General features: G+C 46.3%; 1 protein-coding gene across 2 annotated transcripts in view; it reads left to right on the top strand.

Annotated features, from left to right (window-relative positions):
• LOC106566890 (plexin-A1) overlaps positions 1 to 17,500 on the top strand; it is a 280,529-nt gene that overhangs the window by 206,460 nt on the left and 56,569 nt on the right. For both annotated transcript variants that reach the window (XM_014135443.3, XM_014135442.3), the window contains exon 10: positions 8,169 to 8,369. In XM_014135443.3, the coding sequence (XP_013990918.1) occupies positions 8,169 to 8,369 (201 nt within the window). The remainder of the gene's footprint in view (positions 1 to 8,168; positions 8,370 to 17,500) is intronic.

Here is a 17,500-nt window from a genome sequence, read left to right as displayed (position 1 = left end):
GAACACCTTCCTAATATTGAGTTGCACCCCCTTTGCCCTCACAACAGCCTCAATTCGTCAGGGACTCTACAAGGTGTCGAAGCATTCCACCGGGATGCTGGTCCATGTTGACTCCAATGCTTTCCACAGTTGTGTCAAGTTGGCTGGTGTCTTTTGGGTGGTGGACCATTCTGGATACACACGGTGAACTGTTGAGCGTAAAAAGCCCAGCAGCGTTGCAGTTCTTGACTCAAACCGGTGTGCCTGGCTCCTACTGTACTACCATACCCCGTTCAAAAACACTTCAATCTTTTGTCATGCCCATTCCCCCTCTGAATGGCACACATACACAATCCATGTCTCAATTGTCCCAAGGTTTAAAAATCCTTCTTCAACCTGTCTCCTCCACTTCACCTAGAATGAGTGAAGTGGATTTAACAGGTGACATCAATAAGGAATCATAGCATTCACCTGGATTCACCTGGTCAGTTTATGTCATGGAAAGTTCCTAATGTTTTGTACACTCAGTGTATATTATAACACCCGCTGGGGGAATGAAACACTTCTTCTATTTTTCCTTGTACAATTCATAACCATTAGAGCAGCTGTGGCTGTACAGATGTAAACACGGAGAGGGAGATTAGTCTTTATTAGCTGATTATTACAAGAAGTGTCAAAATACCAGAGTAAGGTAATGTGTATCTCTGTTCTCCTCCTGTCACCCACATTTACTGCTCTGGAGGGTGAAATATAGGCCTAGTGTACTTCCTTAGATTAAGATATTTCACATTAGGCTTCGGTTAACACCAGTTAATACCAGTTGTCAAAGTCGATGATGTATTTGTGGCTCTATGTCTGATAAAGTATCTATTCATGGTAAAACCTGGAAAGTAAAAGCTACTCCTCAGTCCTAATTTCTGTATTCATGCATTTAGACATGCATCCTCAGTGCCTCCTCTCTCTCCTCCACATCTGCCAAGCATAATTCCTTCCTTCCCTCGAATTTACAGTCTGTCTCATCTGGCTGTCAGGTGGGTTTTTTCCTCCGCCCTCTCCCGTCTCTCTGGTGTTGTGAAAGCATTTTTACTGTGAGTACACACAGGCATGCACACACACACACACACACACACACACACACACACACACACACACACACACACACACACACACACACACACACACACACACACACACACACTGTTGGACGTGTGTCCAACAGCGTCATGGTAAGCTGCAGTAGCGCTACAGTAAATAGACTGTAAACAAGCAAGGGAGGATGAGACCTGCCAAAGAGCACAAGCTCCAACTCTCAGCCCTACTCAAGTTTGGCTTTCTCCATCCCCAGTGTCACTACTGAGAACAGCCCAGCCAACTCCACCACTACTGCAGCCAGCCTTACGGAATGGGACAGACGTCTGTGGCTGTACTATTAACACTACAAGTGCTGGGCCTGGAGGGACCCAACTTGAAGCCAATAACGCGTCTTTTGGAGGTCAAAGTTCTAACAGTCTAATAAATACATGTCGTATGCTATTGGAAAAAGACTCCTTTGGTTGTGTTTAACAATCTGAAATATAATACAACATCAAAGCATTTTCATTAGTTTGTGTTACTGCAGGCTATATGTAAAAACGAAAACCACTAAAAAGCGCACAATTCAAGTGTTAAATCGATCACAAAGATATCTCTTATAATTTTGTTTAAGAAATAGTATGGAAATAAGAACATTTATTTCAAAAGACAGAATAGCACATTTGAAGTCTTATTTTGTTACCAGTCTTTGCCTAGTAGTCTGAGCCACATGCTTCGGTGTGCTCACGTGCGTGGAACACCAGTTCTTGGGAAAAGTGATATTTTGAAATAGAGTTCACCTCACCTGTTTTAGAAACTGCTCTTTCTGATACTAAACAGAAATCATGTGCATGTGACTCTGTAGGAGGATTCGAAAAAGTGACTTTTTGGCACTCCGTTCCCCTGCTTCAATTGATAATACTGTAACTCATCAGACTATTGTGAATTTAATCTTGTCTTCAGGCTAACTCTATTATTATACGTATGTGTTCAATTAGTTTCCATATAGTTTAGGTATAGTTTTGATGGGCCATCATCAGCTGGGCAGGCTGACTGGTGGTGAATTACTAACGGTGAATTACTGGAGGTGAATTACTGGAGGTGAATGAGGGCCAGGGAGGAAAAATTACATGACCTCTTCAAACTGCTTATAACATACATTTTGTTTGTGATATTTCAGTTATTTCAACATACGTGTGGTACAGATGTAGGATCTTAATTTGAGCCAGTTTGCCACAGCAGGAAAATAATCCTGCAACAACTGGAAATGTGAATTATCATGTGGATTATAATGGTTCTATATCTGGTTCTCCCCGGCGCTGCCTCGCGCTCAGGGATCCAAGCCTGCCACTGATCTGCACCTACTTTAATTATTCAAAGTGTATTCAATCTTCATTTCCAGATGCCACAATGTCTGTCCTCCTAATGGAGGCTGGAGATGAATTTTACATAGAAGAGTTGAGATCCTGGTGACAGCTTCTTCATGTGGGGTTTGGTCCAATGACACCATCAGGGCCAGCTCCACTTCCTGTATTTTCTCTTTAATAATTCCTACTCATCTAATGCTGCTGTCCTAGTTTTCCCCTTCAGAGAAAGTACTGACTGTAGAACTCCCCTTGCAGCATCAGCATAATACGAGATCAGTGATCATGTTTCATGTTTGGTGCAAAGTTAGTTCTTTTACAGTTTGTACAATATTATTAATGCTATAAACTGCACTAAAGTATTATTAGCCAAGTGGTCAGTATCTGTGATTCCGTAGCAGATTTCTCCCAGGAGTTTTTGAACGGGCGTATTTCATCTCCCCAGCGTCGTCCGGGTTAGGGTTTGGCCGGGGTAGGCCGTCATTGTAAAATAAGAATTTGTTCTTAACTGACTTGCCCAGTTAAATAAAGGTTAAATAAAAATGAAATAAAGAAAGCTCACTGGGCTCTCCCTACTCTCCGTGCTCCATCACAGGAGGGCCCAGGAGTGGGCGGACACTCCAAAAGCCTTTTCATGGTTCAAAGTAGCTTTCATTTAACCGCTGAGCTCTTCTGATAGCCTCATGATGATCTAGCACAGTTCTAACACTGTCTCACCACAGGACTAGACCTTGAGGACTTAGTTCATACAACCCAATGACTGTTACTCTTTACTACTTTTGTTACAGTAATATAATGACATAGTTAAATAATATAGTTCTGTACAGACGTATACCTGTAAATAGGTTCATTATGTTTGTTTGTTGCAATGTTATCTTATGGTCCTAAACACAACCCAATATCAATTGTCTGAGCTCAGTGTTTCCTAGCATGAAGTATGAATAGCACTCTGTGTGTTGATGTGGTGTACCTACAGTAGAACACAGCCCTGGTGTTACTTATCACATTTATTCCTGTCTCTGCATACAGCCCAGATACAGTGGCACAGAAACAGACAGGACCATCTCTGATAAAACAAAGCCCAGAGCTCCATTGTGTTTGACTCTAAACAGTTCAGCTCTGTCCAAATGAAGAGGCCAGCGGGGAATTATTGGATTCGGCAGGGAGCGGCCCGACAGGCCTGAAATCACTGAGCAGTCTTGATGGATATGATATGTTGCTCGCTGGCCCTCTTGACCTGTCTGCACAGTATTCTTAGGAGAGATCTATGGGGACGTGTATTGGCTCGCATGAAACCCAGCAAACCCAGCAAAGTGAGATCATATTATTCAGCGTCTGTCCGTCCTTGTCTCCCTCGGGAGATGTAGTCATCAGAGCCCTTTTACCTCTTCCTCTTTCTCTCTCATTCCCCTCTGTGTGTTGGGTTGGTGTGCGTTGCGCTGGTCGATGTGGGCCCTGCTCCTTGCTAGGGGGCCAGTTCACTGGGCTGTATCGGTAATCCATACGGGCGCTCGGCAACTCTCTATTCGCCCCACCTCGCCTTGCCCCACCGCACACCCTTCTGTCAATCACAAAGCTACTCATCTATCAAACCCCCTTGTCGCCAGCAGTGACACCCCATTCTTCATGGTGGATTGGGATTGATCAGGGCGCCTGGAGGAGGAGGAGGCCCAATAGGTCACAGCCAGCAGCCCGCACCCCACAGAGAACACCTCAGCATCCCATGATGACATCACCTCATTACTGTAGGGTCATGCAGGGCCAATGGGAGATCAATGAGAAATCATCTGCATGAGAAACTAGGAAGACCCTCATTCCTCACTCTCCATGGCCTACAAACCCTACCCTCTCCCTCTGCTAGTGTTTTTAGAAGAATCAGAGTTCATCCCCATTGTTGCAGTCTCTCTCTCTCTCTCTCTCTCTCTCTCTCTCTCTCTCTCTCTGTCTCTCGTTCTGCTGTTTGTTATGTGAGCCCTGCTTAACGTTCTCAGACTGCCACCTCGGCAGTGTTGCACGACTTGCTGGGAGGGGATGGTTGGATGCTAACAGAAATCTGTTGCCAGAGGGGGCATGGCTGGAGGCTGCGTTTCAGCAAAACAAACACCATGGAGACGAGCAAGCCATACAGAGCTGCCAGGGCCAAGCTAGCGCTAACAAGAGGATATGGGGGAAGTCGAGATGAGTCTGGAGCCATAAACCCATCTTTATCTGCTGCTGGCCGACTCCTTATGCCTTCTTCCTGTTTGCCCTCAAGACAGGTTTCTCTGCAGCGCTCCGGCTCCCAACCCCAGGGTTAGATTGGGGTTTTGGAGCAGAGACAGCTGTAATCTGCCTCTCTCTCTCCCAGAGATCCAGCCTCGTCTTTCCCCCAAGGGGTGGATGGTAACACAAATAATCAGCCAAACACTGTCCCCTTTGGTGAACTCCTGACTCTCCTCCTGACTCTCATTCCCACCTTAATAAATGTCTGTGTGACTTCCAGGGCTGTATCTCACCTCTGCCTGACTCCCAGCACCAGGGGAGAGAGGGGGAAGAGGGGCTAGAGGGGGAGAGAGCATTGAGAGCAGCTAAGCTAACCAGGAGCCCCAGCTCACACACGCCCCTCTCTCTCTCTCTCTCTCTCTCTCTCTCTCTCTCTCTCTCTCTCTCGCTTTCTCTCTCACTCTCTCTATCTCTCTTTCTCTCTCTCTCTTTCTCTCTCTCTCTCTTTCTCCTTCTCTCTCTCTCTCTCTCGCTCTTTCTCCTTCTCTCACTCTGTCATTTCTAAGGAAATAAAGGAGTGAAAAAGAAAAGAGAGAAATCCCTTCAGAGGAATCCCCTTGGTAAACCATTGTTCCATTATATTCCGCAAGAGTGCATCTGATACGCACTTTTAACTCTGTTTTGACACCTGTCAGGACTGGTAATTAAATAGTTTAGATTTTTTTCTTCACCACGTTTTGGTTCCTCACCTTATTTTCTCTCTCTTCCCTCAAGTTGTGTTCATCATCAGTTCCCTTCTGAACGTGGCGGGTCTTTGTCTCCTGGCTCTGGCTGATGGTTGATGGATTTGGCTGGGCTGGGTGCTGAGCTGCAGCATGTGGTTCTGGCTTGGCCCGCAGTGCTGATCCAGCACGCTTTGTGTCTACGACCCTCCAATCCACGCCAATGCACCAGACCCCTAGGCTTTCTGCTGCAGGCAGGCAGGCGGGCGGGCCGTGTGTTGGCACAGGTGGGGCCAGAGTGTGGTCCAGACTGAGGACTTAGCAATCTGTCTGTCTTTGTCTCTGCACTGTCTGACCAGAGACACATGTTTTACATACCATAGAAGGAGGCTGTGGTCTGTCTGACCCACATAGTGGGCGATAGCAGCGTTCCACCACTGGTTGGGTGGGAAGACTGTTTGACTTCTTTGTCCTAGAGACAGACTGACAAACACATGAATGTGTGCACACATGCACACACACACACACACACACACACATGCACACACACACACACACACACACACACACACACACACACACACACACACACACACACACACACACACACACACACACACACACACACACACACACACACACACACACATACATGTACACACAAACACACATACACAGTCCCTATCAGAGGCTGGAGGCAGTTCATTAAGCGTGTTGTTTACGCTTGTCTGTTCCCCACCTGTGTGCACTGAATACTAAAGCAAATGGCTGCCTGGCCACCAGCACAACGTCTCGTTCAGACTGAGCGCAGCCCCCCTGGAATTGATCATCCTCTCTCCATGCCGCTTTAGAATTGGGGATTCATTCACAAGCCCCATTATTCTTGTTTCGCTATTTGGGTTTGTGCCTATTGGGAGGAGAATAGGTATCACCCAATTCCATTACGTCCAATGATTTTTTTGGCCCGCTGTCTTTCTGATTCAAATTGCAATTTCAAGTCATTACCTGCACTTAATTTAACGCTGGTTTAGCAAAGCACAAACTGATTTACAAATGAGCCTGCAGACCAGGGAGACGATGTTGAGCTAATAATGATTAAAGAGACCAAAGTTACCATGAATATTTTGGGAGTATTGCCATCCCAGAATATTACCGTACCCAACACTGTTTATTTAAGGTAATATGGACCTCAGAGTTCCTTATCCTCAATAGTCTTCAGCTATTGGCTAATAGCTCCCTATTGTCTTCAGGCGACTCCTATGCATTTCTTCTAGCTTTGATTTTGATTTTATTTGATTTTGTTTGGATCTCTTTTAGTCCCCATTTGGACTAATCTTCCAAGAGTAGCTTAGCTATTGTCTCATACGTAGTAATTGAGGACAAAGACAGGTCTGTCCAGATTCACAGGGAAATTGCATAATCACATATTTATTCAGCAGAGGAGAGGAGTTGGTGGTGAGGACAGGAGAGGAGCAGAGGAAAGGAGGACGAGAGGAGAGGTGAGTAGGGGAGAGAAGAAGGTAGAAGAGAGGAGAAAAGAGGAGAGGAGAGGAGGAGAGCTGTGGTGGAACACAGTTTAATGGCAGGACAGCAGTGGAAGCTGTCCAATGGAAGCGCCTGGCTGCCTGGTGTCACGGAGACCTGTGTTGGCTTCTGAGAAGGAGTCTGTTTACACAGCCCAACTCATGATAAGAAGCTTCACTCGCAGACACAGGAATGATATTCACAGTCCTCAGTATAGAGTATGCTAGACACTGGTCTGCCAGACCTGGAGTCATTCACTACAACTGAGAATTAAAATAGCAATTATATTATGTTTGAATTTCCTCAAGCATCTACAAATGTTGATATTGGAATAGTTTTGGCTTAAGGTACAGATTCATGACATCTTTTTTTGTATTTAGGCTTGGCCCTTTGTCTCTTCCTGCTGACCAAGGCTGTCTGCTGTCTGGACTTGGCTTGTTTGTCCAGCATATTGGCGTTGACTCAGTTGAATAGAAAGAGAAACAACACATTTCATTCACTCACATTAGCATGGTACTGTTAATGTATTTGCTATGTAACTATTGGGAAAAGTAGTATCTTTTCTGTACAGCCTGTCGCTAAATCTTGTGTGGGAGAGGGTGACGTCTAAAATCAACAAACACATTTTTCCTCAGCCAACTTTAGCCAGCGAGTGGGACACATGACAAATGTGTCTGTGGTGGCTCATCTTCCGTTAGTTGATGTATTTCTTTAGCTGCCTGCTGCTTTGCTCCTGTCCTCTCCAGCGCCCTCGTGTTGGGCAGAGAGGGGTCAGGGCCAAGAGAGGAGACAAGACAGCACTTGCTGCTCTTCCCACTGATCGTCTGGACTGGACTGGACTGGCTTTTTGGCCCAGACGCTGTTGGCGTCCGTACCCACTAACACAGCCCTGCCAAAACCTTTCAATGGCATTAACACTTGAATGGCTTAATTTTGTTTTGTCTCGCTAATCCGTTGGCATGGCAACAAACTATGTGGTCGCTAATCACTTTGCCACCCCCCCTCCAAAAATATGCCAGTTTCTCAGAGCAATTAGGCCCATTACATGGCTTTATACAATTATAAATACTGCATTCCTCTTGTCTTCGTCACAGTTGGATGTGTCTGTACATTTTGTATCACTCTGTGCTTAAAATCTCACACACTGTGCATCAAGACCACTTTCAAAATCACTAATGCTTTATCGACATTATACCAGCATGCTATACTTACTTCCCCCGTCCAGTAAATCTCCAGTCCACCATTTCCTTACTTTTACCTGCTTACAGAATACAGGGCTAAACACGGTCTCTCGCCCTGTTCCCAGGAGTGTCCCCAGATCCTGCCATCCACCCAGATCTACATCCCAGTGGGGGTGATGAAGCCCATCACCCTGCTGGCTAAGAACCTGCCTCAGCCCCAGTCTGGACAGAGGAACTACGAGTGTATCTTCCACATTCAGGGAGCCACCTACAGCGTCACCGCCCTGCGCTTCAACAGCACCAGCATCCAGTGTCAGAGGACCTCGGTGAGTACGATACCTGTCCTGTCTTATTCTGCTGTCCTCTGCCCCACTCTGTACCGTACTACCACCCCCAACCCAACCCAACCACCATCCTAGTCATACAGCCTAGTCATACAGCGTAGTCATACGCAATGCATGATAAAGGTTGTGTTTGTTTCTGTGTGTGTTTCTCTCTTGGTGTGTTCACTTTCTAATTTGTAAGCATGGAATAGTTTTTTCTCTGCTGGCCAGAGTTGTTCTGTCTTCTTGCTTTTATCTACTTTGGTTTTCCCCCCACCTCTCTGCCCTGTTCTTTTCAAATCTCTTAGTACGCCATTTAGTTGTAATAATAGCAGCAGCAGCCGTCCTTAGCCATTATCTGCCTTGCTCCTCTCTCTCTCTCTCTCTCTCTCTCTCTCTCTCTCTCTCTCTCTCTCTCTCTCTCTCTCTCTCCCCCTCTCTCTGTCTCTCCTTCATTCAGCTGATCTGTAGGTTTGTCCAGCTAGCTCAGCCTGGGAGGACAGTGCTGTAACCATTCAGGCTCAATGAAACAGCAGGCTGTGTAATCACTTTAACGGACTGCCATCTGCAGTCATTAACGGGTAGAGTGGGCCTGTGCGTTTGACAGTGGTATGACACTCGTCTGCGCTTCTTTATCGATGGCCATTATAGAACTCTCTCTCCTCTCTCACTCAGGAAACTCTAGGCTCTTCTGAAGGGAAGCTAATTACGCAGCCAAGAGCACGAGGAGAGCTGTCTCACTAAACAGGCCTTTATCGACTGTTTGCCGTTGCAGCCATTTCAAATCAACAGCTTCTGCCCGCTCAGCCAATGGCATGCCATTTCTCCATTCGATTTTAGCAGCAGACAGAACGATATTGGTGTGAACGTTGAGCTAGGGCTGCCAAACAACTGGCTACACAGCAAGGGGCCAAGAAAACGTTGTAGCTGTCTAATGGTAACAAACAGCATGACAAGGTGTTATGGTTAGTATGCATCGCGCTGCAAATGTCTTTTAGAAGTGTATTTGTGCTCCCTTTCAGCTTGTAGGGCGAGGCTAGTCCAACTGTCTCCCAGTCTGCCTCCCCCTCTCTGGATCCCGTCTCTGGGTGGTCAGTCAGTCAGGGTGCTGCCTGCTGGTGGAGGGAGGGAGACACACTGGAACATGTCGCCGCCACTGTTCAGCAAGCCAGACAAGCTGTCAATTTGAATAGGGAACGGCAATTTCAGCCGTGTTAATTTCCGTAGTGCAATCACGGCAGTTAAATGGGACCATTTATGAGTTACTTAACGTGCTGTGATTTTAGCATGAGTGCAGCATGTCTCTGCAGAGCTTATTATGACATGGTCCCAGGGCTCGCACAGTGAAAAAGCTGAAATTCACTACCTTCATTAATCTGCTTGCTCTGCCTTAATATTTAGCCTCACATTGAAGTGTTGTACCATTTTCCTTTCAGGAAGGCCAGTGCAAGTAGAACACAAAACCATGTGACATAAGCAGTTGCATTCATGAGTTTTCTTGACAAATGTGAATAAACAAATAAGGTCAGCCAAGCAAAGACCTGATACAAAATACATGTAGAAAGGTTTTTCTCAGTGAAATGAACATCCAACCAGTGTGGCGTTGTGACAGTGTGTGACAGCAACTATGTGAGCTTATTACAGTATTATAGGCACTATGTCCTGGGATTTCCTGTGATCTTCTATGTAGAAGAACTCCTTACCTTCTAACGACTCGTGTAGCTTGTGAGCATCATAGAGCAAAGAGTCTCAGCTTTTCATAGATGGGCCATAATAATTTGTAGCTCAAACCGTTTGGACTTTACAGCCGTTTTTGTGAAAATAACCGTTTTCAGCAAAGCCCCCGTTTATCACACAGACTAATGGTTGACATCAGTGGATACAGAAGAACATCCCAGCAGTCTCAAACACACAACGTTTAAAAGGGGTTAGAAGTCCAAAACGCGCCAGTGTTACCGTGGGATTCAAGAGAGGAAAGTTAAGAGCACATTTACCATGGCACGGTGGCACGGGGGGGTCAAACTGAAGACTGGGACTTTTTCTAGCTTGTCAGACGTGTCATCAGAGACACAAAGTCCTGTAGCATGCATTCACTGTACCCGCCAGGGCCCAGACTCATTCAACCCTCAATGATGGCCTCCTTCCCTCTCGCTGGCCAAGTCACTTACCAGAACTATAAAGGTAGAATTAACATTACAGACAGAAGTCCAGTTAGAGCCTGTACCAGTTCACTGCACCAGCCTTGACCTCTGATGGAGCCCAGCCCTCCTGTAAGAGCCCCAGATGCATCCTCTCACCATTAGATCAGTAGTAGTTAGTTGTTGGCGTGTGCTTCAGATGTATTGACCTCTTCCTCTCTAAAACACGAACAGAGGGAGTTAATAAAACATGAACATGCGTTAAGGGAAAGAGAGATGGAGACAGAGAGAGAGAGAGAGAGAGAGAGAGAGAGAGAGAGACAGACTGAGAGACTCTGGCTAAGATGGAGAGAGAGAGAGAGAGAGAGAGAGAGAGAGAGAGAGAGAGAGGCAGTCGGAGAGTCTCTGGCTAAGACGGAGAGAGAGAGAGAGAGAGAGAGAGAGAGAGAGAGAGAGAGAGAGAGAGAGAGACAGACAGACTGAGAGACTCTGGCTAAGATGGAGAGAGAGAGAGAGAGAGAGAGAGAGAGAGGCAGTCGGAGAGTCTCTGGCTAAGACAGAGAGAGAGAGAGAGAGAGAGAGAGAGAGAGGGCAGTCGGAGAGTCTCTGGCTAAGACGGAGAGAGAGAGAGAGAGAGAGAGAGAGAGAGAGAGAGAGAGAGGGCAGTCGGAGAGTCTCTGGCTAAGACGGAGAGAGAGAGAGAGAGAGAGTGAGGCAGTCGGAGAGTCTCTGGCTAAGACGGAGAGAGAGAGAGAAAGAGAGAGAGAGAGAGAGAGAGAGAGAGAGAGAGAGAGAGAGTGAGGCAGTCGGAGAGTCTCTGGCTAAGACGGAGAGAGAGAGAGAGAGAGAGAGAGAGAGAGAGAGAGAGAGAGAGTGAGGCAGTCGGAGAGTCTCTGGCTAAGATGGAGAGAGAGAGAGAGAGGGGGAGAGAGAGAGAGAGAGAGTGAGGCAGTCGGAGAGTCTCTGGCTAAGATGGAGAGAGAGAGAGAGCGAGAGAGAGAGAGAGAGAGAGAGAGAGAGAGAGAGAGAGAGAGAGACAGACAGACTGAGAGACTCTGGCTAAGATGGAGAGAGAGAGCGGCAGTCTGAGAGACTCTGGCTAAGATGGAGAGAGAGAGAGAGGGAGGGAGAGAGAGAGAGAGAGAGAGGAGAGAGAGGAGAGAGAGAGAGAGAGAGAGAGAGAGAGACAGACTGAGAGACTCTGGCTAAGACAGAGAGAGGACGCAGAGAGCTGTGGGTTGGCAGCGCACTACATTGCTGCCTGCCATAAGTTGAGGGACATTGTCTGACAGACCAATCAACCTGCACATGTCCTCTACTGTATGCTTATTGTTATTGTTCAATGTATGGTTATTTTGACCCTTGGTTATTAGTGTTGTTACTGTTGTCCCGTTGACAATTTTGATTCTTATTATTTTCATATTGTAAATATCCAAAGTAAGCTTTGGCAATATGTACATTGTTACGTCATGCCAATAAAGCAAATTGAATTGAGAGAGAGAGAGAGAGAGAGAGAGAGACTCTGGCTAGGACGGAGAGAGAGAGAGTTCCAAATTGAGCAGCAGCTGCTGAAAAAATGAGCTCCTACAAATATTGAAATCTACATGGTTTTTAGTGTACATCGGAAAAAAGCTAAAGAAAACTGCAAGACTGAATAGGAGACAAAACAAGCAACAAACAAAGAAGATAGGCTTTTGAAAAAGTAACTATTCTTCATGAAATTGTACAGTTATCTTAGCTAGCTGAATTGTTTACCAGTTGCTAAGCAGTTGCTAGGGACTCTCCTGGAAGAAGCTAGCTAGCTAACAAAGAATATCTAATATCTAATAACAGTAGAAAAGAAAAACAAAATAAGACAAAATAAGGACAGAAGAAAAAGGACATCAAAGTAAAACAGTCCTCTAGAGACAATAATACATATTGCAACATTGTAGCCAACATCACCAGCGTTGCTATGGAAATTGTTTACCCACCAGACATCCAAACAGAGAAAGCTAAGAAAAGTTTCAAAGGTTTGTTGATGGGACAGAACCATGAATGCCTGTTTGCAGATCTTACCAGTTGCAAAACAAGAGCACATTTAATATTTAATACCAAACGAGGGCACATATGGAAAAGGGTTATTTGCAACCATTTCCCTTTCTCAAAAAAGAGAGGCATCAGCCAAGGATGTCAGATCAGCATTTTTGAAGAAGCTGACCAGAGCAACACGTATCAAACAGTAAACATATATAATAATGGAACTGTATTGATACAAGGCAATGATTCAAGCCTCCAGGCTTTTGAGAATAGGTTTGCTACCCTAAAAGTAGAAGCTGAAATCATCTCAGAAACGGAGGAAAAAGAAAAGAGGGGAGATGGAGAAAAGCAGGCCCCAACGGTCTCTGTGACCCAGCAAGAAGCCCTCAGTGTCCCTCTACCTACCTCACCTGCAGCAGACAGAGCCAAGGACATGCCTACAACACCAAGAACACCTGCTATTCAACGTTTCCACAACACCCTCTCTTTAGTTGAAGCAGAGGTCATAGAACTCAGAGAGAACAAGTTTCAAGAGGAGGACACTGTCCAAAAACTAAAAGTAGAGATGAAACAGTTCCGGGAGGAGAGCAGAGCATCTACTGCTAAATTAGAAAGCAGAATGGACAAACTGAGTCAGACAAATGATGACCTCAGAGACCATCTGAGCACAACAAGAGAGGAGCTAGAACAAAGAGAGAGGTACATTGACACCCTCAACCAGCAGCGAGTCATTATGTCGTCTGCATCTAGAGAACATGTCCACCAGCTTGGTACAACACAAGCAGAACCTGAGACCAGCATGGCCTCCACCACACAGTCTGATGACACAGCACCAGCCTACCAGTCTGCTCCAGCCCATATCAGCCAACCAGCCTCCGAGTCTGCTCTAGCCCATGTCAGCCTACCTGCTTCCCAGTCTGCTCCAGCACAGTGTGCTCCAGCCCAGATCAACCTACCAGCCTCCCAGTCTGCTCCAGCCCAGGTCAGCCAACCAGCCTCCCAGTCTGCTCCAGCCCAGGTCAACCAACCAGCCACCCAGTCTGCTCTAGCCCAGGTCAGCCAACCAGCCACCCAGTCTGCTCAAGCCCAGGTCAGCCAACCAGCCACCCAGTCTGCTCCAGCCCAGGTCAGAATACCAGCCTCCCAGTCTGCTCCAGCCCAGGTCAGCCAACCAGCCTCCCAGTCTGCTCCAGCCCAGGTCAGCCAACCAGCCTCCCAGTCTGCTCCAGCCCAGGTCAGCCAACCAGCCACCCAGTCTGCTCCAGCCCAGGTCAGCCAACCAGCCACCCAGTCTGCTCCAACCCAGGTCAGAATACCAGCCACCCAGTCTGCTCCAACCCAGGTCAGAATACCAGCCTCCCAGTCTGCTCCAACCCAGGTCAGCCAACCAGCCTCCCAGTCTGCTCCAGCCCAGGTTAAGCTACCAGCCTCCCAGTCTGCTCCAACCCAGGTCAGCCAACCAGCCTCCCAGTCTGCTCCAGCCCAGGTCAACCTACCAGCCTCCCAGTCTGCTCTAGCCCAAGTTAAGCTACCAGCCTCCCAGTCTGCTCCAGCCCAGGTCAACCTACCAGCCTCCCAGTCTGCTCCAGCCCAGGTCAGCCAACCAGCCTCCCAGTCTGCTCCAGCCCAGGTCAACCTACCAGCCTCCCAGTCTGCTCTAGCCCAGGTCAACCTACCAGCCTCTCAGTCTGCTCCAGCCCAGGTTAAGCTACCAGCCTCCCAGTCTGCTCCAGCCCAGGTCAGAATCCCAGCCTCCCAGTCTGCTCCACCAAGACAATCACCCACAACTGCTATCCTTATTGATTCAAAAGGGAAGTTCTTAGTCCAGGAAAGATGATTCCCTAGACACCAGGTGTAGAAGTTCTGGTGTCCTACAACTGACAGCGCAATGCAGCTACTCAGTCAGACCAGGATTGACACCCCTGACAACATCATCATCCACACTGGCACAAACGACCTTCATGCCAAAGGTGAAAATGTACCTGGGGCAGTGAGAAGAGTGGCAGAACGGGCACAGGCTATGTTCCCAACACCCAATATAGTTGTGTCCACCCTCCTACCAAGAAAAGACTTCCCAGGACAGTTGATGGACAATATAAATCAACAGATCACTGTGGACTGCGCCTCACTGCTCCACGTCAGAACGGTTCATCACCCCACTCTGACATGTCAACACTTATACCATAATGTACATCTTGATCAGGACAGTATCAGAACCTTTGCCAAGGACCTAAAGGATGCAACACTTGGCAGTTACCCACACACCCATCACCCCAGCAACAGAGGTCCCCCACCCCACATTCTGAAACAACAGTACCTCCACCATCCCCAGGAGAAAAGAGCCAGACACGTCTTATTACAGCACAGCTCTACTAGACCAGGCCCAACACAGCACAGATTTACCAGACCAGACCCGCCTCAGGGCAGCACGACTAGACCCGTCCCATCACAACACAGCTCTACCAGACCTGACCCATCACAACACAGTTCTACTAGACCAGGCCCATCACAACACAGCTCTACTAGACCAGGCCCATCACAACACAGCTCTACTAGACCAGGCCCATCACAACACAGCTCTACTAGACCAGGCCCATCACAACACAGCTCTACTAGACCAGGCCCATCACAACACAGCTCTACTAGACCAGACCCATCACAACACAGCTCTACTAGACCAGGCCCATCACAACACAGCTCTACTAGACCAGGCCCATCACAACACAGCTCTACTAGACCAGGCCCATCACAACACAGCTCTACTAGACCAGGCCCATCACAACACAGCTCTACTGGACCTGGCCCATCACAACACAGCTCTACTGGACCTGGCCCATCACAACACAGCTCTACTAGACCTGGCCCATCACAACAAAGCTCTACTAGACCTGGTCCATCACAACACAGCTCTACTAGACCAGGCCCATCACAACACAGCTCTACTAGACCTGGCCCATCACAACACAGCACTGACCAGTACTCTAGAGTCGGGCAGAACACTGTCCTTCATAGAAGTGGACCACATGATGCAGTCCAGACCATGTATCATTCAGATCATCAGCCTACGTATGCTGAGGTAACCTCTGGCAAAAGACACCTAGAACAATCAGACATAGGAGAGGTGCGCCAACTACTGCATCTAATATGCGCCAACTACTGCATCTAATATGCGCAACTACTGCATCTAATATGCAGACTACTGGGTTAGACAGACCCTTTAATTCATGCACACACACACACACACACACACACACATACAGGGTTGCAGATTGCATTGTACTTATTTTTGTGTAATCTTATTCCATTCTTATTCATTTGTTTACAACTATTCTTTATTTTATTGGTACTGGTATTATAATAATAATAATATTTAATGGTGTGTGTGTGTATATGTGTATGTATATATATATTATTATTATTTGTTTTTTTCAATGTATTTTACTCAAACCAGTGAATATCACTTATTATAAATGAGATCATTAACTATCAGCTCTTGGAATATCCAGGGCCTAAACTCTTCACATTTTGGTTATAAAACAACAAATCCAGAATTGATTAAAAACATCAAGGGACAGGACATCATAATCCTACTGGAAACATGGTGTCGTGGAGACATAGATACTCAGTGTCCCTCAGGCTATAGAGAAAGTTTAATACTATCAATCAAACATAAAAATATTAAACGGGGCCGGGACTCAGGTGGAATCATTATTTGGCATAAGCAGGACTTAGCAATGAATGAAATGATAAAAGGTACTAATCACATTTGGCTAAAACTTATCAAAGGTACAATCTACTGTAACAATGATGTATACATATGTGCAGCTTATGCTCCTCCTTCAGATTCATCATATTATGATGATCAGTTTTTCGACAATTTCCATACAGAAATCATTCAGTTTGAGGCAGAGGCTAAAGTGCTTCTTTGTGGAGATTTCAATGCAAGAACAGGTTCTGAGCCTGACTACACTGATGCGGGAGGTAACCACCACATATTTGGACACCCCTCCTTGTACAGTAGCTCTATTATAAATAATAGAAACAGCCCTGACCAAATACTGAACAAAAATGGGAAGGAGTTAGTATGTCTCTGTAACGGCCGTCGTCAAAATGAGACCGAGTTGCAGCGGAGGATGTGTTCATCGTGAATGATTTTAATGGACCGAATGAACACTATACAAGAATAAACCAAAAAAACAACCAGCAACAGTTCTGTCAGGTTAACAAAACTAAACAGGAAAATATTCACCCACAAAACCCAAAGGAAAAACAGGCTGCCTAAGTATGACTCCCAATCAGCAACAACCATGTACAGCTGTTCCTGATTGGGAGCCATACCCGGCCGAAACAAAGCAATCCCAAACATAGAAGAACAGACATAGAATGCCCACCCAAATCACACCCTGACCAAACCTAAATAGAGACATAAAAAGGATCTCTCAGGTCAGGGCGTGACAGTCTCTGTCGAGCCTTAGGCCTGTACATGCTTAATGGTAGAATCAGAGGGTACTATTTAGGTCGCTTTACTTACTGCTCAGCTCTTGGGACAAGTGTAGTCGATTATGCCATCACTGACATTGACTCCTTCTCCATTAGTGCATTCACTGTCAGACCACAGACACCATTGTCAGATCACAGTCAGATCAACGTGTTTCTGAAGAAATTAACCGGGAATATTTATTCAAAAAAACAGCCCAATAAACTCTACAACATAAACCAATCGTACAGATGGGGTCAAAACAGTGCAGAGAGATTCATTGAAACATTGAACTCAAATGAAATGATGAACTCTATACAGTTCTTCAATAACTCACAATGCCAAAACAATAAAGAAGGTGTCAATTCAGCTACTCAAAACATCAATTGCATATTCCAAAAAGCAGCATCGAAAGCAAATTTGAGAAAACCAAAGAAATGCAACATCAGAAACAAAAAACAAAATGTTTCTGAAAAATGGTTTGATAACGAATGTTAAAC

This window comes from Salmo salar, chromosome 13 (assembly GCF_965601325.2).
Source record: "Salmo salar chromosome 13, fSalSal1, whole genome shotgun sequence".
In the NCBI taxonomy this organism is placed as follows: Eukaryota; Metazoa; Chordata; class Actinopteri; order Salmoniformes; family Salmonidae; genus Salmo; species Salmo salar.
This window is presented reverse-complemented; position numbering and strand designations above follow the sequence as displayed.